Source organism: Mustela putorius, unplaced genomic scaffold, assembly GCF_011764305.1.
Source record: "Mustela putorius furo isolate JIRA1106 unplaced genomic scaffold, ASM1176430v1.1 tig00003858_pilon_pilon_pilon, whole genome shotgun sequence".
Lineage (NCBI taxonomy): Eukaryota > Metazoa > Chordata > Mammalia > Carnivora > Mustelidae > Mustela > Mustela putorius.
In genome coordinates this window covers 40,252,805-40,273,257 of record NW_025422010.1, presented here as the reverse complement: position 1 = coordinate 40,273,257, position 20,453 = coordinate 40,252,805, and the positions used below count along the sequence as shown (strand labels likewise).

General features: G+C 38.7%; 1 protein-coding gene across 7 annotated transcripts in view; it reads left to right on the top strand.

Moving 5' to 3' along the window:
- Positions 1-2,003: 2,003 nt before the first annotated feature.
- Positions 2,004-20,453, top strand: part of PIAS2 (protein inhibitor of activated STAT 2) — a 91,232-nt gene continuing 72,782 nt past the window's right edge. For 3 of the 7 annotated variants that reach the window (XM_045065594.1, XM_045065589.1, XM_045065592.1), the window contains exon 1: positions 2,004-2,212. In XM_045065594.1, the coding sequence (XP_044921529.1) occupies positions 2,189-2,212 (24 nt within the window). In that variant the 5' untranslated portion in view covers positions 2,004-2,188. Of the gene's footprint in view, positions 2,213-16,132; positions 16,188-20,453 lie in introns of those variants that run through there. The other 4 variants (XM_045065593.1, XM_045065591.1, XM_045065595.1 and 1 more) reach the window with 2 other exon arrangements.

Below are 20,453 nucleotides of genomic sequence, written 5' to 3'. Positions count from 1 at the left end.
TTCTGGGTGAATAGTTCTCTTTGTGTGTGGCTAGAAGTGGTACTTTGGTATGTGGTTTAAAGTGGTGGTGAGATTATTATACCTCCCTCCTCCCCAACTCTGCTATAAGAACATTTCATGCCACACTATAAGGAAGTTAGATTCAACTAAGTGCAGAGATTTCTATCTCAAGAGTAGGATATACAAATTTAGACCAGAGCTGGCCTGTTCGTGACAGTAAAGAGGCAAGCATCCCCTTCACTCTTTACTACTCAGGCTTTCCACTAAACAAACATTGAATGAATGTTAGAGTAGTTTAGAAAAGATGCCAAATTAGTAATCTGGTGCAGGCAGACAAGGTAGCATTCTATTTCAGGTGCTACTAATAGAAAACCTATGGAAAACTATCTAAAACAGTAACAGAAAGGCATTGGCTTAAGAAAACTGACAAGTCAAGAGGTTGGGGGGGGGTGTCAAAGTTAATTCTGGAATTTTGGGGGAGATTCTTACCCATGAGATGGGTTGGTTCTCAGGCTGGCCCCTCATTTTAGCAAAATGGTTATAACACTCCACAAGCTAGACGGTCTCCTCATCTCTCACCTCTAATCACTGAATAAATGGGCCCATACTTGATTTAATTGGCAAAGCCTGGAAACGCCCTGTAGCTGTAGTTGCATTTACAGGTTCAGCTCTGATGTAATTACTGTGGCAAGGAGGACATGGGACATGTTATGATTGGGTTATGATCTGAGGCAGCAGTTAGAACTCTGCAGTCAAACCTACCCAGCCCTACAATGAATACTACAAACAAGTCTCAGTGAGGCCATGCCCCGCTTAGTTTGTGTTCATCTTGGTCCCATTTAGGTCTTGTAAGCTTCCTGGTGCAAGGGTTGTATTATATTCCCTTCAAAGCTCCCAGTTCACAGTGGCCTTCATTTAATTACTGCTGAACAATGTTAAACTCCACTGACGTGTAAATCAAGGCCAAAGGAGAATAAGCTAAGATTAAGCCAAGCTAAGACCACAAAGTTAATGGTCGAGAGCCAGCACTGGAAACTAGATATTGTTCATTCATTCTTTTATTCATGAAACAAACAGGGCTGGGAAGAGGCAGTAGGTAGGAACCAAATCAAACAGGACCTTGCGAATCGTATTGTTTTAAAGTTCTTTCGTGGGTGGGTTTCATCCCCCTCTTCAAGGAAATCTGAACCCTGGCCTTGGTCCGGTGGAATTTTCTGAGCAGCTTGACTCAGCATCTTCTCCCAACCTTTATCAGCACGTCGGCGGTGCCATCCAGCACCCTTCCATCTCTTCTGCCCTTGGCATTTCATCTTTCCCAGCTATCTGATTTCCCTGACCCTTCGGCTTTTTAAAAAAACCAGGGTTCTCCCGAGCACTCTGTTTTCCCTCTCTTATTTCACGGCTCCCCAGTTCCACCGCCCAACTCTCTCAACTCCGCACTCCATGACATTCAGGCGCCCTTCAAAGTCAGAAGGAAATCAGCCGGGTTAGTACGCGGACGATATTCCCAAACCAAAGAGGTCTCACCCATCCTGCTCCATTAGACCGGAACAATAGCTTACCCAACACCCACATTTAGATTGTTCCGCCACTACTCTGGGGATGGTTTTATGTGCGGCTGCTTTCCTCCAGCTACAGCCACCGTGTGGAAGAGCACCGTTAGAATTTTCCCGAAATGTTGCTGTCAGGAGTCCCGGCCACCTCTTCGTCGTCTTCGCCGCTCCCCCGGGCCAGGCCCTCCTCCAGGCCGGCGGGTAACGCCGCAGTCGCGCCGGCGCTTCCAGGGGAGGCAGGCACCGCGCGGGACAGAGGGCACCGTCACAGGCCCGGCGCCTAAAGGCGTGCGGGAGGCCGGCAGGCCGCGGGAGAGGGCGGGAGCTGACGCGCAGCTAACGCGGCGCGCCGCGAGCCCGGGCGGAAGACGTGGGCGGAAGGTGGTGGGCCGTGTGGGCCCGGTGGGCGCCGGAGGGCGGGGCCCGCGCGCGCTGGGGGCGGAGCTCCCGCGCCGGTCACGTGACAGGTCCGGCGGCAGCGGCGGCGGCGGCGGCGGCCGCGGCGTCTTCAGCGGCGCCCAGTGCAGGATGGTGCTGGAGGCGGCGGCGGCGGCCGTGGTGGCGGCGGCGTCGTTGGCGGCAGCGGGAGGGGGTGCTGTGGCGGCATCGGCGGCGGTGCCCGCGGGTGGTGTAAAATGGCGGATTTCGAGGAGTTGAGGGTAAGCGGGGGCGCGGGAGTGGGGAGTAGAGGCCGCGGGGGAGGGGAGGGGAGGCGGGGAACCCGCAGCGTCGCCGGCCGCCACCTTCTTGTTTCGCTGGGACCGGTTGTCGGAGCCGGGAGCCCCGGCCCGAGTGCGAGCAGGCGCCCGCCCGGGCCGTCGCGGGCGGGGGAGGGGAGCCAGGCGGCGGAGGACGCCTGGGCCGCGCGGGGGCGGCGGGCCTGGGGCCCCGGCGAGCGGCCGGTGGGTCCCGCGGGGGGTCCGCACACCTGGCGTGGGGCGGGGGCCGCCGTCGGGAGGGGCTCGTGGGGACCCGACTTTCTGGTGTAAGGGCTGAAGTGGGAAGCGTGATTTGCTTTTCCACCTTCATGGGGTGTGTGTGTGTTTGTGTGTGTGTGTGTGCGTGTGTGTGGCGATTCAGAAGTCTACACGTTACTCACTTGGTGGGAGCCTGTTTTCTGAAACGTGAAGTTGCGTTTAGGAATCCTCTCTCTTATGGCTGATGCTACCGTTTAGTGAGATCTGTCACAAGAAAGGCCCCTTTCTCCTACCAGTGCTTCCTCTTGAAGAGAAGCGTGGTCTCTGGGGAGCGCTGCCTTTAATAATCGACCTTAAACCTTGATATTTTCTCAGTGCTGTGGTTAAGACACCCGCAAAGGCCGTGTTGTCATGAGGTTTGTTTGTGAACTCGTTTTGCTCGAGGGAAAGCATTTTTCTTTCTAGTCTGAGAACAAGGTCACAACTTTATTGTTGATATCTTTGTATAGTAGAGGCTTGACAATGGGTGTGCTGGGGGTAGAACGGAAAAGATGTTTTTCCCTGGGCTGATATCCTTCAGAGTCCTCAATTGAAACTAAACGGTGGTCAACGAATAGGCTTTATTTTTTATGGATCGCTGAGTTACTGGCGACAGAAATGGAATATTTAAGGACGGAAACCCTGATTTAAAAGAAAAGTCAAAGTAGAGATGAATGTGAACTTGAAATTAAAGGCAGTCCTTTTGCGTAACAGACGTATGGTGTTAGGGTTACTTTTTTGAAATAAGAAGAATCTGGTAAAATATTCAGTTTTGTATATTTATTGTTTTTTTCCGCGAGGGTTGGAGTGGGGAAGGATGTTGACTGTTCACCTGGCTGGTACGGTGGACCTCAGCAAAAGGACGCATTGGTGATTCTGATCTAAAGGGAGAATGGGTTATAATTTGCGTAATACCTGCTATTTTCCCTTCTGTTGTTTCAAAAAGAATGGTACATTAGTGCATTTTATGCTCTATATTAGTTTATACAGAGAACCATTATAGTAGGTAAAAAGGGTAATCATATTGGTAAGTGTAGGAGTTTTAATGTCTCAGAGCATGGAGCTTTTTTAACACCTGTGGAGCTTTGAAACAAGCAGGCCTGAGCCTCAGCTGTATAAATGAATGCATTAGGTTCAGGGATTGGTTGCGGAGACTGAATGTTGAAATTAAATTTAAGAAAAAACATTTTTTTTTTAACCTGCAGTATCCTCTTCATTTTGCATAGTAACATCTCTATATAGTTTATTCTCTTCCAAGGTTTTTTGTTGATGAAAATGTTTCCAAGACTTCCATTAGACTTTTATAAATGTTGCTGGTCAAAGCTTAATAAAAAGGGAGGATTTAAGGGGCGCCTGTTTGCTCAGTCGTTGGGTGTCTGCCTTCGGCTCAGGTCATGATCCCAGGGTCCTGGGATCCAGCCTGGCACCATCTGGGCTTCCTGCTCTGTGGGAAGCCTGCTTCTCCATCTCCCACTCCCCCTGCTAGTGTTCCCTCTCTTGTTGTGTCTCTCTCTGTCAAATAAATAAATAAAATCTTTAAAAAAAGGAAAAAAAAAGGAGGATTTATTTACCAGTCTAGGGCAGAGAAGGCAGGCAGTGCTGAAGTTCTGGTGGAACCAGGAACTGCAGAGTGGTTGGAAACCAAAGATGCTTTTTTCTCTTTGGGTGTACCTGTCCCTTCCCTCTTTTCCACTCTCCTCTCTCCTCTTTTATCTTTCCCCACCTCCCTTCCGCCTCCCCTTCCCCCCCCCCACCCTTGCCCCCTACAGGTTGTTTTGTGTGTCACTTCATCTCTTTCTGTAAATCAGCTGTCTTTGCTTCTCCCTGCACTTGATGGAAGATGGCCCCTCCCTCATAGTTCACATAAGGTGCCCAACAGAGAGTGACTGGGAAGAGTTTGCAGAGGAGGGAAGGGGTGTGCAGATGGATGCTGGAAAAGAGTTATCCACCCCAGTCTTCGCCTTAGCTGCTCAGCAGCATCTTCTACATTTAAAGATGAACAGTCTCCGTGCCCTGCCCTCATTTCAAACAGTGACAATGATGTTGATGATAGCTATCCAGAGTCCAAACTGTCCTGCTCTGTAGTTTCCTTCAGGTTCATGTGGTGCTGCTAGCCATCAGCCTGGGATCTGTGAACTAAACAATGATAAATAGCCGGTGTCCTTCTTATGTGATATATAATACTGGAGGGGAAACAGGACAGCTGGCTGAAAATCTAATTAGAAAGGAGGGAAAGAGGAAGAAACATGCAGGACATTCTAAATGGTCTCTGCCTCAGAATATATTCTGTGAGGCTCAGAGAGATCGTCAAGTAAATTGAAGGACGAGGAAAAATGGCCAGCATTAGTTTGTTGACTAACTTGGCAGTAGAGGAAATAGCCGACCTGGATGTCACATATTTGGCTGCCCATACTGCTGCTGAGAGTATTTCCAGTATCTTTATCCATTATCATTTGGGGCTACTCCCTGGGGGCTTGTATAACCAGAGCAGGTCACTTCTGGCTGGTGATGCCATCTCCTGTACTGGAGGTCAGGAATTCTGGGAAAGGTCATCCCCACTGTGCATTGGTGACTCCTGTGCCTTTGCTTTGTAAGCTTAGGGTGGGGGTGGGGGTTATTTGATGAGGCAACTCCTGTGGAACCTTAAGAGGTCGCCAGATGATTTTAGTTTTTGAGACTGCTATGTAAGCCAATGCTAGAGGTCTTGTCCGGTCATAGCAGAATATGGCAACCCTGTACTTTGCTGCTTTCATTTTAATAGAATACCAGCACACCTTTCATCTAGTTCTTCTGAGAGAGGAGATCTGACTGGCTGAGCTTAGCTGAGGGTCCTCTTCTATTCTAATCATCTGTGGCCAGAAGCTTAGAGTCCTAGCACAAAAACTTGACTCATGAGATTATCTTGATGGGTTGGGGGAAAGGAAGGGGCAAGTTCTCTGAAGTGGAAATTGTGGGCTGAGTAGTCAAGGATGATTATGATAACACATCATGTATTCAAAGCTTTCAAGATGCTGGAGAAGAAATTATTCAATTCAGTGGTTGGTTGTATATAGCTTTTATGTTGGTAGAAGTTTCTGAATTAATTTGTAAATTAACTAGTTGTGAATTAACTTGGGGCGAGCTCATAAGGTCTGATGACTGGGACCTCTGTCACTGCCACCCTCCTTTCTCCCTACGAAATAGTCTCTGTCAGAGCTAAGCACAGGGATGGAGCAGAGGCAGAATATTCGGGGTTCTGAAGTTCAGAAAAGCCACCAGAGTGGCTTTTTTTTTTTTTAAATGATGTTTTATTTTAGAGAGTGAGCTTGCATTCGAGTGCCAGGGTGGGGGTGGACTGGGTGGAAGGGCAGAGGGAGAGAGAATCTCAAGCAGACTCCCTGATGAGTGCACAGCTCCACATGGGGCTCAGTCTCATGACCCTGAGATCATAACCTGAGTCAAAATCAAGAGTGGGACATTTAATTGACCGAACTATCCAGGCATCCCCCAGAGTGGCTTTTTTACCCTTGTCTTTCTCCTCCAGTTGCATAATTGTATACTGTGGGCTGTTGATGCAGTCTTTTGGCAGTTCTTAAAAAGGTTCCTGCTATTATTTAACCTGGTTAATCTACTCTCCTTACTTCTCACCACTGAATTATGGAGATGGAGGAGGGATCTGTTGCGGTAACATTTTTTTTTTCCTTTAAAGATTCTCTCTCCTTCTCTCCTGCATTCCTCATCCCCTTCCTTTTGTGCATTGCGTTTATTATCTCCATGTGTGTCAGAGAACAAGAGTGAATGGGTGTGCAGTCTCAGTTTGTGGGCTAGTGAAAGAGAGTGAGTAATCGTAACTTTCTTAATAGATACTGGCAAACCAAATGCAGAAGAGCTTTTATGCTGAGTCTTAAGTAATTCTATAACAGAAGATTTTCTGCCTAGAAGGCGTGGATGTTTGGTTCTTTACACATAGCAGGACTTGCCATTCTGGTAGCTTTGGGTGCTGTTAGGATATAGAGGGAGAATAGGAAGTTAATGGGGGGGAGGCGTGAGGTTAGAGTTCTTCATCCTTCATGCTCCTCAACTATTGGACGAGGAAATAGACTAATAGATAAGATAGATGCAACTGAATCTACCATATGATTCAAAGTCTTGAGTGGACATAACTGAAATTTCAGGACACAACTTCACTTGAGATCCTGTCTGTGAAAGCACGTTCCAAACTCAGTATTTAACTTAAATGGATAATTTAAAATAGTAAGCGAAGGTATTCTTAGCTGTGGTAGATGCCTTTGCATTTGTTTGTACCTTAGGTCTGTGGCCTCCCTCCATGAATGTCTTTTCTAAGACATTTCTAAGACTGTTCTAAATATTACATTCTTCAGGTGTTTCTCTTTTTTTTAGCATTTTGCCTTTATTTTTCTGGATTGGATCTTAGTTACTTTATTTTTAAAATTTTTTTATTGAGATGTAATTTACATACCATAAAATTCAGCCTTTTAAAATGGCTTTGGTCTATTCACAGAGTTGTGCAAGCATCACCACCATCTCATTCCATAACATTTTCATCATTCCAGAAGAAACCCAGTACCCATTCGCAGTCACTCCTTCTTACATCCAGCCCTCAGCTTCCAGTAATCTACTGTTTGTCTCTATGGGTTTGTCTGTTTTAGATATTTCATAGAGATAGAATCATACACATGGCCTTTTCTGTCTGGCTCCTTTCATTTAACATACCTTTTCAAGGTACATGTTGCAACATGTGGTAGTGTTTTTTCCTTTTTTATGGCTGAATAATATTCTATTGTATGGAGTATACCACATTTTGTTTATTCATGAGTTTATGTGTATTTGGGTTGTTTGTACTCTTTGGCTAGTATGAACATTCATCTGTGTATAAGTTTTGTGTGGACATATGTTTTTGGTTATTTTGGGTAGTTACCTAGGGATGGCATTACTGGGTACATGTGATAACTCTGTTTAAGTGTTTGGGGAACTGTCAAACTTTCCCCAAACTACTACATTTTACATTTCTACTAGTAGTTATAAGAGTCCTAATTTCTCCATATCCTCACACACGGGTGTAAAGTGGATTTCATTGTTTTGATTTGCATTTACCTGGTGATTAATGTTGTTGAGTATCTTTGCTTTTGCTTATTGGGTATTTGTATATTTTCTTTGGGAAAATGTCTACTCAAATCTTTTGCCCATTTTTAAACTTTCTTTTAAGTTCAAGTATTCATCAGATATATGGTTTGCAAATATTTTATTCATTTTATGGACTGTCTTTTCACTTTTTCCATAATATACTTTGAAGCACAAAATTTTTTTTAAATTTTGACAAAATTTAATTTATAAATTTTTTCTTGCATGTGATTTTGATAAGTCATTGCTTAATTCAGTGTCATAAAGATTTATGTCGTTTTCATATAAGCGTTTATATTTGTAGTTCTAGTTTTTAACATTTAGGTTGTTGATCCATTTTTGTTGATGGTGTGAGGTAGGAATTGAACTTCTTTTGCATATGGATATCCACTTTCACACATTATTTGTTGAAGTATGATTCTTTCTCCCTTGAGTTATACTTAGAGCTAGTCTCTTTTTCAAGTACCTGAATTTAAGAAATTACACAGTTGAAATAAAAGTGATATGTGGAATCAATGGGTATCATAGTCCGAACTATTCTCTATGAATGTTTACATTGAACCTCCACCCCTGGTAATGTGGCTTTTTTTCCTCGACTTTTTTTTGGAAAAGTGGTTTGAAACAAATAAGAGTTTTTGTGACTTTGCAGAGAACAATGTAAATCTAACATGGACATTCAGACCTCTCCATTTGATTATTCATATAGGTCAGTAAAAGCTGTTCTTGATTACATTGCAGAAGGTTGTTTTTGCATGGTTATTGACTGACTTTGGCCAAATTATTTCACTTTTTCTTTAACCTGGAAAAAATTAAAAAAAAAATTTATTGAAAGTGTGTGTGTGTACACATGCACATGCACCAATGCGTGCACACAAGGGGGAAGAGAAGGAAAGGGAAAGAGAATCCTAAGCAGGTTCCACACTCCATGCTCAGTGCAGAGCCTGACACAGGGCTCAATCCCACAACCCTGACATCATGACCTGAGCCAAATCAAGAGTCAGAAGCTTAAATGACCGAGCCACCCAGGCGCACCAACCTGGAAAATGTTTTTATTTATGTCTTTGAAGGTTTCTTTAGTTTGAGAGAGAGAGAGCGCGCGCACGCTCGAGCATGCACTCGTACAAGTGCATGAGCAGAAAGAGAGGCAGAGACAGATGGAGAGAGAGAATCCCAAGCACGCCCCATGCTGAGACTGGAGCTGCAGTAGGGGCCTGTTCTCAAGACCCTGAGATCATGACCTGAGCTGAAATCAAGAGTTGGAAGTTTAATTGACTGAGCCACTCAGGCGCCCCTGGAAAATGGTTTTAATAATAATTTTTATTCTTATCACCATTCCTCAATGTTTTTCCCAAATGAAAGCAATACCTCTGCAGGTAATTCAGGAAAATTCAGAAGGAAAAATAAAAGCCCTTCCTTTCTTTCCCAGTAGATTCCACTCCTGATATAGCTAACTGTCTTTTAACCATGCTTGGGTATTTCTGTTTTTAGTTTTTCTCTTTAGGCTAGTTCCCAAACTCAGAAACCCCACATATTTTTCTGTATCTTGATTTTTCTTTAAACTCTGAGCAGTGTCTTCTGCTTGACTCTAGTAGATAAGAAGTTTAGATCATTATGTTTTCCACTTTTCCTAGCATACTGATTTGTACTAGTTATACTTTTTATTATTTTTTAAAAGTTTTAAATTCCAGTTAATGTACAGTGTTATACTAGTTTCAGGCATACAATTTAGTGATTCAGTGCTTCTTTACATCAGGCAGTGCATATCCCAAGTGCCCACTTTAATCCCCATCACCTAGTTCACCCATACCCCCACTCCAGCTCTCCTCTGTTAACCCTCTGTTAAATATAGTTAAAAGTCTGTTTCTTGATTTGCCCAGTTTCTCTTTCTTTCCCCTTTGCTTGTTTGTTTTGTTTCTTAAATTGACAAATGAAATCATATGGTATGTGTCTTTTCTCTGACTTATTTTGCTTAGCATGTACTCTCTAGCTCCAACTCTGTCATTGCAAGTGTCAAGATTTCATTCTGTTTTATGGCTGAGTAATATTCCTGTGTGTGTGTGTGTGTGTGTACATGCACACCACGTCTTTGTCCATTCATCTATTGATGGACACTTGGACTGCTTCTGTAATTTCGCTATTGTAGATAATACTGCTATGAATACTGGGTGCATGTATTCCTTTGAATTAGTATTTTTATATTTTGGGGGCAAAAACCTAGTGCAACTGCTGATTCGTAGATTAGTTCTATTTTTATCTTTTTGAGGAACTTCCATACTGTTTTCCAGAGTGGCTGCCCTAGTTTGCATTCCGACTAAGAGTGTCAGAGGGTCCCCCATATACCACATACTTGCCAACACCTGTTGTTTCTTGTGTTATTGATTTTAGCCATTCTGAGAGGTGTGAGGTGATATTTTATTGTAGTTTTGACTTGCATTTTCCTGATGAGTGATGTTGAGCACCTTTTCATTGTGTCTGGCCGTCTTTGTCTTCTACCAGTTACATTTTTGTTCCTAATTTTGCTGTTAGTTATTAACTTTTTCTAATAGTTAAACTTCTGTTTCTTGACCTATCAATTTTAGGCAGTATCTCTTCAGTTCCCAGTCTCACAGAGAATTTAGTACCCATCTATTTCCCTTTGTTTCTTCTACCTCCAGTCTTCATTTACTTCCAGCCTTCATTTTTTATTGCACTGTCAAGATTTTAGCATTTATATTATGGTTTATAACACTTCTAAACTTTTCTGTGCTTCTGTGGGAGGATTCTTGAAATTGAGTTTTGGACCTCTCTTTGTAGTATGTATCCTGATAGAAATATTAGTCACTGTGAAACCACATCACTTGGAACTATAGAGGAACTTCTGTTACTACCCCTGTGCTTCTCAAAGGAGAAATGTAATAGAGTCTTGCTTGAGTGAGGAGAATTCATGGAAATTATTTTTTAAATTTAATATTATAGTGTGTTCTCATATGTGACCATTCAACTTTTCTTGGTGAAGGGTTTTTCTGGAGCTCTCAACCTTTCTTTTCAAATTTGGGCAGCTTGCTTTCTAGATCTGCTATACAGCTGTCATCCTGGGATTATATTGCACCTGGATTAGGTCTTTTGCTTGAATCCCTTGTCTTTTTTAAATTCCATTTTTGATATTACTGGAATATAATCTTGAGTAGTTGTTTTAGTATGGACATGTGATAAACATCTAATTCCTTCATTGTCTGAGAATGACTTGCCTTTGTTCCTGATTGGAGGTTTAGATGTAGAATTATATATTTTGGTAATCAGTTTTTCCTACTGAATTTTGAAAGCTTTGCCCTAGGAACTTAAAACACCAGTGTTGCTAATAGAGTTGCATTACAAATCTGGTAGTTATCCTTGTAGTCACCTTGTTTAAAATCTTTGTGGTGATCTTTTTATCTTTGGTATTTTGTGAAATGTGTCTAGTTGTAAACCTTTTTTTCATTCTTGCGGGGGGTAACATTTTAGCTCTAAGAGTCTTTTCAGTTATGGGAAATAGCTTTTATTTCTTTGATTACTTTTTTCCCTCTTTTCTGTTTTCTTTGAGACTTCAGGGGTGAAAGTTGGACTTCTAGATTGACATGTATTTGTTTATATCTGAGGATTTCCTTGATTTTTGTCTTTAAACTCTTCTGCAGAATTTATTTCAGTGATTATATTTTTAGTTTGTAGAAGCTTTATTTTTTTCTTCTTTTCAATAACAACTTGTTCTTAGTTTATGGGGAAAAATACCTTGAAGTCTCTGAGGATGCTAATTCCTTTAAAAAGATCTCTTGAGACAGTTCTCTTTTATTATAATCATGGTTTGTGTATTTGGCTTTGCCAAATTTTTTTTTGCCCATTTTTATATTGGGCCATCTATCTTTTTCATACTGATTTTACCCACACCATGTAGACATACAGAATTATATTATATCTATATATCTAAATTTTTATGTACATAAAAATTTTATACAAATGGAATGATGCTGTATTTTTTTTGTTTATTATCGTTTTTAATTTTCCATTGTATGAATACCAGTTTATCATTTCTCTTGTTGGAAATTTGTGTAGTTTCCTTTTTTTTCTATCACAGGTCACCAAATTTTTTATCCAAACTTCTGAACCACAGAATATGCTGAAAATGCAAATAAAGAAAAATTCTATAAACTTAATCTGCACTGATTTGACACTATTTGTAATTTTTTATTGATTTCATTTAATGTAAATATTTGTATGTTTCACTGCAGAAGTTCTAGGAGTAGAATTGCTGGGATTTAAGGATATGTGTGTCTGACTAGATGAGGTCAGATTATTTTCCAAAAAGGATTGTATCAGTATTTTCTCTTTCCAACAATGTAGAAGTTTTCATTACTCGCTTTCTTGCTAACACTTTGATCACACTGAATGTTTTTGCGACTGAGTAAAAATTTCACTTGATGGTTTTTAATTTTTCCCTTTGGTTATGAAAGTGAGCATCTTTTATTATGCTTATTAATATTCTCTTAGCTCTTCTGAGATTCTCTTACCTGTTTCGTGTCTCTTGTCCATGTTTGTAGTAGGTTTAAAAAACCTTTTTTCTTACTAATTTTAAGAGTTCTATAATTGAATCTGTCTGTGTTTTCTGGATTCTTTTTTTTTTGTTATTGTTGTTTTCTGGATTCTTATCTTTTAATCTGCACTGACAGCACCATCACATTGTCTTAATACTCCCAACTCTGTAACAACTTCCACAAAAACAAACTTCTGTTGATATAGGGCATTTGTGTAGGAAATATGTAGATCATGAGAATACATCTGGGTGAATTTTTTCAATATAACCAAATGTGGATGAAGAGAATAGAACATCACCAGGACCCTAGAGTTACTTACCTCCCAGTGACTAACCTCTGTCTCCTCAAAGATAGTACTGGCTTGATACTGGTCTTAGATTAGTTTTGTCTGTTCTTTGAAACTTACATAAATGGAACTGTATGGTGTATATATTTTTTGTGTCTTTCCCCCTCAGTTTGTTTGCAAGATTTATTGGCATGTTGTTGTAATTTGTGTATTCCCTTCCACTGGCAAAATAGGGTTCCAGTTGCTTCATGTTCTTTCTTGTCCACTTTTTTAAACATTTTAGTGAATATTTAGTGGTTTTAATTTGTATTTTCTTAATGAGTAATGATGTTAAGTCCCTTTTACTATGTCTGTTGGCCATTTGGATATCTTTTGTGTCATGACTTTGCCAATTCTTTTGCCCACATTTATATTGGTTTATCTGTCTTTTTCCTGCTAGCTTATAGGAATTCAGTACATATCCCAGATACAGCTCTTACAGGTTATATTTTTCAAATAATCTTCTCATTTCCTTAGCCCTATAAGTGTATTCAAACAAAGATCTTGACTTCTCCACCTATCCATTGCCCTTTTTCCACTGGCAGATACTTGCAGGGGAAAAGAGCCATTAAATGTTGTACTTCATTTTCTATACTTCCCTTCTTTTCACAGCACTGGCCTCTCAGGTCCTTGAAACTTTTTATAGTGCTTCATGTCTTCAAATGGATGTTTTTCACATTACCTTCAGTTTCTAAATTTTCATAGGGAAGGTTGGTCTCAAAGTCCACTCAATCATTGAGGGACAAGAAGTAGGCCAACTCTTCTTGCCTTATAGTTCTTTAGGGTACTTCTTGGCTGTTTGATCCTTTGTAATTTTAAAATCATTTTTCTAAGTTATACAGACAGAAACATGCATGATCTGTTGGGATTTTGATGGGAAATGCATTGAATCTATAAATAATTTTGGAGAGAACTAAGGTTTCTTAACCGTGAACATTGTAATCTCCATTTATTTAGGCCTTTTACAATGTCTTTCATAAAGTTTTATAATTTTCCTCAACTAAGCTATTGCAAATATTTTGTTAGATTTATTTTTAGGTACTTTGTTTTTGTATCAAATCATAAATGGTATCTTTTCATAATTATATTTTCTACCTTGCTGGTGTATAGAAGTACAGTTTTGACTTTGTGTAACAACCTTGCTCTACTCCTAATTGTGATAAATTATCAATAGAATTCTTTTGGATTTTTGTGTAGATAGACCTATCTGTGAATAATGACCTCTCTGTTTCCTCCTTTCAATTCTTATGCTTTTTTTTCTTTCTTTTTCTTGTCTTAATGTGCTGGCTAGGATCTCCAGTACAGTGTTGAATAGAAGCGGTGATGGGGGCTTCCTGATCTTGTTCCTGATTTTAAAGGGAATGCTTTCAAAGTTTCACAGTTAAGTATGATGCTTGCTGTAGGTTTATTGTAGATAATCTTTTCAGGTTAAGGATGTTCCTTTCTATTACTAGTTTGCTAATTTAAAAAAGTCATGAATGGATATTGAATTTATCAAAAGCCTTCTCTGCATTTTTTTGAGATGATGATGTTTTCCCTTTGTAACCTGTTAATGGGGTGAAACTTGTGTGTTTCAAGCATAAAGTCAATCCTCATTTGTCTCTTTTTTCATTTTTGGACTCAAACTGAAGATAGTTAATTTAAGATTTTTACTTCTTAAAATTAGTAATATTGACCTAAAAATATATGCTCTTCTTTTTCTGGAAGAATTTATGCAGGATTAGAACTCCCTGACAAAATTGTGACTGTGTTTTCTTTGTGAGATACTTATTAACCACTGATTCAATTGCTATGCTTATAAGATTTCAATTTTCAAGGCAGTTTTGGTAGGTTATATATTTATAGGAAGTTAGTTGTCTTTTTCATTCATGTTCTTGAATTTATGGTATTAAGTTGTTAATCTCTAATTTTGTATTACTTGTATTTGATGTCCCTTTTGTCTTTTTTCTTTTAATGCCTTTTTTCTTGATCTCTCAAAAACTAAAAGCTTACCAATTTTTTAAAGACTTATCAGAGATCAGTTTTTTTTTTTTATGCTCTTCAATGTATCCTTCCTCCATTTCATTATTTTCTGCTTTTTATTTAATTTGTGCTTTTGGGGGGCATATTTTTATTATGTCTCTAATTTCTTAAGTTGGATGCCTTTTTCTTTAATTTTCAGTGTTTAACATAGGTCTCCATTGTTTTCCCTGCATCGCACAAGTTTTGATGTGCAGTGTTTTCATTATTTTCCACTTGTGAGTATTTTTCTGTTTTTCATTGTCAGTTCTTTGAGTTATTTTAAAAAGTTTTTTTTTCCAAACATGGGAGTTTCTTTTGTTATTGATTTGTAAATGTGTTGTAATTTGGAAGCATGATACGTATGATAGTGATCTTTTGAAATCTGTTAAGACTGCGGTCAGTTTTTGTTCTTGTTTGTACTTAGAGAGAATGTGATTTTTCAGTTGGAAGCACAAAGTTTTATATATGTCTGGTAGTTAGGCTTGTTAATTTTGTTTAAATCTTCCATATGTTTTTGGAGAGCAGATGTTAATGGATGTTAATCTTTTAGAAGATTAATCTTGGATGTTAAGATTGGATGTTAATCTTTTAGAAGAACATTTTTTTCCCCCAGTTTTCTCTTACAGTTTTACTAATTTCTAAAATATATTTTAAATTGTTGGTAGTACATGACAGTTTAAGCTTTTATTTTCCTGTTGAATTGGAGCTTTTACTCTCTATTAACTTTTTGTGCCTTTGAATGCTCTTTGTATTATATACTATTGTTTTATATTATAGCTGTAATCTTCTCTTTTGGTCAACTAATTTTGCCTGATTTTTAAAATTCTCCCTATCCCTACATTTTTGTGTTCTTTTAGTTTTCTCTCTTATGAATATCAGGCTATTGAATTAAAAATATTAATCCGCTCTAGTAATCTTGGTCTTTGTAATTTTAAATTAAACTTTTATTAAGAAAGTTGTTAATTTACTCACAATTGTAAGAAGTAGTACAGAGATTTCACATACTCTTTACCAAGTTCTCACAGTGGTAACATCTTGCAAAACCTTAGAGCAGTATGAGAACAATACTTCAAGGATATTGACATTGACACAATCAAGATTTAGACCATTTCCATCACTATAAGGATCCCTCTTGTTGTCATTTTTATCACCACACCCACTTCCTTCCCATCCCCTTAATATCTTGGACCCAGTCATATGTTTCTCATTTCTGTGGTTTTATCTTTTCTAAGAATGTTATATAAATGGAATCATCAAGTGTGTTATGTTTTGTGTTTGGTTTTAGCATCATTCTCTGGAGATTTATTCATGTTGTTTTATGTATTGATAGCTCATCACGTTTTATTGCTGTAGTATTTCATGGTTTGGATTTGTTGAACCATTTACCTGTTGAAAGACATCCATGTTGTTTAGAGTTTTGGGCTGTTAAAAATAAAAGTGCTTTAAGATTTCTGCATAGTTTTTTTTGATGAACATAAGTTTTCATTTCTCTGGGCTAAAAATAACCAGGAGTACAATTCCTGGGTTGTATGGTTATTGTATATATAGTTTTTTAAGAACTTGCAAACTGTTTTCCAGAGTGGCTGTACCATTTTACATCCCTACCAGCAATGTATGGAGTGATCCAGTTTCTCTGCATCCTCGCCAGCATTTGGTGTTATCACTGTTTTTCATTTTAGTCATTCTGGTATGTATCTAGTGATACCTCAGTGAGGTTTCAATTTGCACTCCCCTAGTGGCTAATGATAACATATTTTCATGTGCTTATTTTTTATCTGTATATCCTTATTGATGGAATGTTTCTTCATGCCTTTTGTCCTTTTTTAAATTGGATTTTTTTTTTCCTGTTGGAGTTTGAGAGGTCTAGATATATTCTAGATACTCATGCTTTGTTGGATATGTGGTTTCCAAATACTGTTGCCAAGCCTCTTGATTGTTTTTTCATCTTTTTTAACAGGGGCTCGCAGAACACATGGTTTTAATTTTGGTGAGGTCCAGTGTTTATTTTTTCCATTTGTGGATTTTGCTTTGAATGTCAAGTCTAAGAATTCTTTGCCTAGCCCTAGTTCCTGAAGATTTTCTTCTGTGTTTTTTCCTAAAAGTTTAATAGTTTTATCCTAATGTTTAAGTCCGTGATCCATTTGAAGTTAATTTTTGTATAAAATGTAAGACACAGTTGGATGTATAATTTGCTTCAGCACCATTTGTTGAAAGGCAGTCTTTCCTCCATTGAGTCACTTTTGCACCTTGGTCAAAAACTACTTGGGCATATTGTTTCTGTTTCTGGGTTCTCTGTTCTGTTCCATAGACCTGTGTGTTACCTTTGCTCATACAACATACCACACAGTCTTGATAACAGAGCTAACTTGTGAAATGGAATGGACTGATTTCTGTCTCTGTTTTTTAAATTGTTTTAGCTCTTCTAGTTCCTTTGCCTTTCCATATACCTTTTAGAATAATCTTAAATATAAAAAAGTCTTGGTGGGATTTGGTTGAAACTGTGTCAAATCTGTGTCAGTTTAGGCAAAATTGATGTAATTTCCTTGTTGAGTCTTAAAAGCCTTGAGAATCCATTCATTTAAATTTTCTTAGACCTCTTTTATTAGCATTTTATAATTTTCAGTATACAAGTCCTGTGTGTTTTGTTATATTTTCAAACAGGTATTGTTGTTTTTAAACTTGTTTCTGTATATTTTTTGTTAATACATAGGAATGTGATTCATATTTGTGTGTCACGCTTGTCTCCTGCAACTTTGCTGAACTCAGTTATTGGTTGTAAGAGTTGTTTTTATAGATACTTTGGGATCTGCAAATACAGGCAATTTAAAAAATTTTTTTCCTTTCAGTCTGTATGCCTCTTACTTCCTCCTCTTGTCTTTACCCTTGTCCAGAACATATAACACTATTCTGATTCATTTGGTGAGACTTGACATTCTTGTCTCCTTCCCAGTCTTAGGGTAATGTATTCATCCTTTTACCATTAAGTGTAGTGTTAGCTATAGATTCTTTTGTAGGTGATTTCTATCAGGTTAAGGAAGTTCTCTGTTCCTGTTCTTCTGAGAATTTTTTATCATGAATGAGTGTTAAATTTGTCAATGCTCTTTCTGCATTGACTGTTAAAATCACGTGTTTCTTTTTTAAGCTTTTAATAAGGGTATACTACCACAAACAAAAAAAGGGTATACTGGGGCGCCTGGGTGGCTCAGTGGGTTAAAGCCTCTGCCTTCAGCTCAGGTCATGATCCCAGCGTCCTGGGATTGAGCCCCGCATTGGGCTCTCTGCTCTGCGGAGAGCCTGCTTTCTCCTCTCTCTGCCTTCCTCCCTGCATGCTTGTGATCTCTCTCTGTCAAATAAATAAATAAAATCTTAAAAAAAAAAAAAAAGCGTATACTACATTGATTTCAAACACTAAATCAGCCATGTAGTCCTGGAATAAACCTCACTTGGCGATGGTATAGAATTCTTTTTTATATTACTAAATTCTCTTTGCTAACATTTTGTTAAGTATTTTAGCATCTATATTTGTGATGGTTTGTAGTCTTATTTTTCATACTGTTTTTGTTTAGTTTTGCCATCAGGGTAATGTTAGCTTTATAAAATGAATTTGGAAGTGTTCTGTCATCTTCTATTTTCTGGAAGAAATTAGATTAGATTGGTGTTAATTCTTTAAATGTTTGGGTAGAATTATCCAGTAAAACTATTTAGGCCTGATCATTTACTTTTTAGGGGTTTTATTTTTTAATTCATTTTTTTGAAGATTTTATTATTAAAGAGCATGAATAGCAGGGGGAGGGAGAGAGAATCTCGGGGAGACTCCATGCTGAGTGTCAAGATGGGGCCTCACTTGAGGCTCCATCTCACAATCCAGAGAGCGTGACCTAAGCCAGAATCAAGAGTTGGATGCTTCACTGAGCCACCCGGGTGCCTCTATTTTGGGGAGTTTTAAAATTATGAATTAAATTTTTTGAGTGATCTATTTCATATTGGGTGAATTTCCTAATTTGTATTTTTCAAGGTATTTGTCATTTTCATATGAATTACCAAATTCATGTGTCTAGTTGTTCTTAGTATTCCTGTATTTTTTTTCTTTTTGATGTCTGTGGTGTCTGTGGTGATATTCACTAATCTTGCAGTTTTAATTGGAAAGTTTTATTTCATTTTTAAACTGCTCCCCACTCTGCCAACTTACATGCATGTCATTGTCTGCAGTTTTGTTCTGTCATTTCTTAGCCTTACAAATCTGCTATTGTAATTTTATTTTATTTTATTTTATTTTATTTTTTTTAAAGATTTTATTTATTTATTTGACAGACAGAGATCACAAGTAGGCAGAGAGGCAGGCAGAGAGAGAGGAGGAAGCAGGCTCCCTGCTGAGCAGAGAGCCCGATGCGGGACTTGATCCCAGGACTCTGAGATCATGACCTGAGCCGAAGGCAGCGGCTTAACCCACTGAGCCACCCAGGCGCCCCGCTATTGTAATTTTATACAGTAAATGTTTGTTTAAGCTAATCACTTTCCTCCCCGAGGCTTGTCATTTTCTTTGGTCATCGTTCTGCTATGTTAGATTCCTCTAAATTCTGGTTCAGCATTGATGGGCTTTTTACTTTTCCTTTCCTGTGTTAGACATGCTTTCTTACTTATGGCTGCTGCATCTGAGATCTTGGAATGCTTTTCCCAGATACTCTTTGGGTATCTTCTTAATCCTTCAGTTACTTACTCATTTATCTCCTGAGGGAGACCTTCTCTCTTTAAGATTGCAAATCCTTTACCTCTTCATTCCCTGTCCTTTTCTCTTATTATTTTTATCCTTTGTATTCATCACCACCTGCCATATTATATATTTTATTTTTATGATAAATTTTTCTAAAGATTTTATTTATTTATTTGACAGAGATCACAAGTAGGCAGAGGTTCTAGTCTGCAGGGGTTGATGGGGGCCGGGGGGAGTGGGAAAGAGGCTCCCTGTTGAGTAGAGAGCCCTATGTGGGCCTCGATCCCAGGACCCTGAGATCATGACCTGAGCCGGAGTTGGGGACTTAACCCACTGAGCCACCCACACGCCCCTTTATGATAAATTTTAATCTGTCAAGCTCCTCAACTCAGTCATTCATTGAAATTTTATTTTACTTATGCAATTTAGGGGCATTGACATCTTTTCAGTATTTACTATTTTTATCTAGTAACGATACATTTCTTAATTTATTCAAGGGTTCTTTTATGTCTTGTTTTTATGTAGCTATTGGAAAATTTTTAAATTTATGCCTTTGCATTTTAGGTTTTGTTATTAGACTCATTTTAAATACTGTTTTTCCTGATGAGTCACTCAAAAATCTGTTCGATGTGTAGATAACTCAGTGAATTTCTTAAGTTATTTTTAGGTCTTATTTTTCAGTGGGTAATAAATATTTTCAGTATAGAAAGTTCTGTCATTTGTAAATTATTAATATTGCTTCTTTTAAAATCTGTATTGTGTTGAAACCTTCGAATAATTTTAAATGAGAAAACATCTTTTATGGGTCTTTATTTCTAGTGTTTCATCTTTAAAGATGGTATTTGTTCTTGGTTTCTGATAGCTATCCTCTCTCATGTTAACAGAGTTTCATTCTGTTCCTGTGTATTGAGAGGTTTTATCAGTAATGGTTAGGACTTTTGCAAATGCCCTTTTGGCATTTATGCAGATTAACCATATGGCATTATTTGAGCCAATAAATCTTTTTGTATTGCTTTCCTTATTTTAACAATTTTCAGAATAATGAGTTGGTTTCTCAACATTCTGTTAGCAGAGATCAGTGAATTTTTTTTTTTTGAGGTCTTGGGCTACTAGATTGTTTTCTGTGTCCTTCTGACAAGATACCGGTAGTCTTTGATAACTTCTTTGCTTTCTGGTGTGATCAGATGTTCTAGGCTCATCGTGTGCATTTTCTACCCCAGACTTGCAATTAGCTATTTCCTC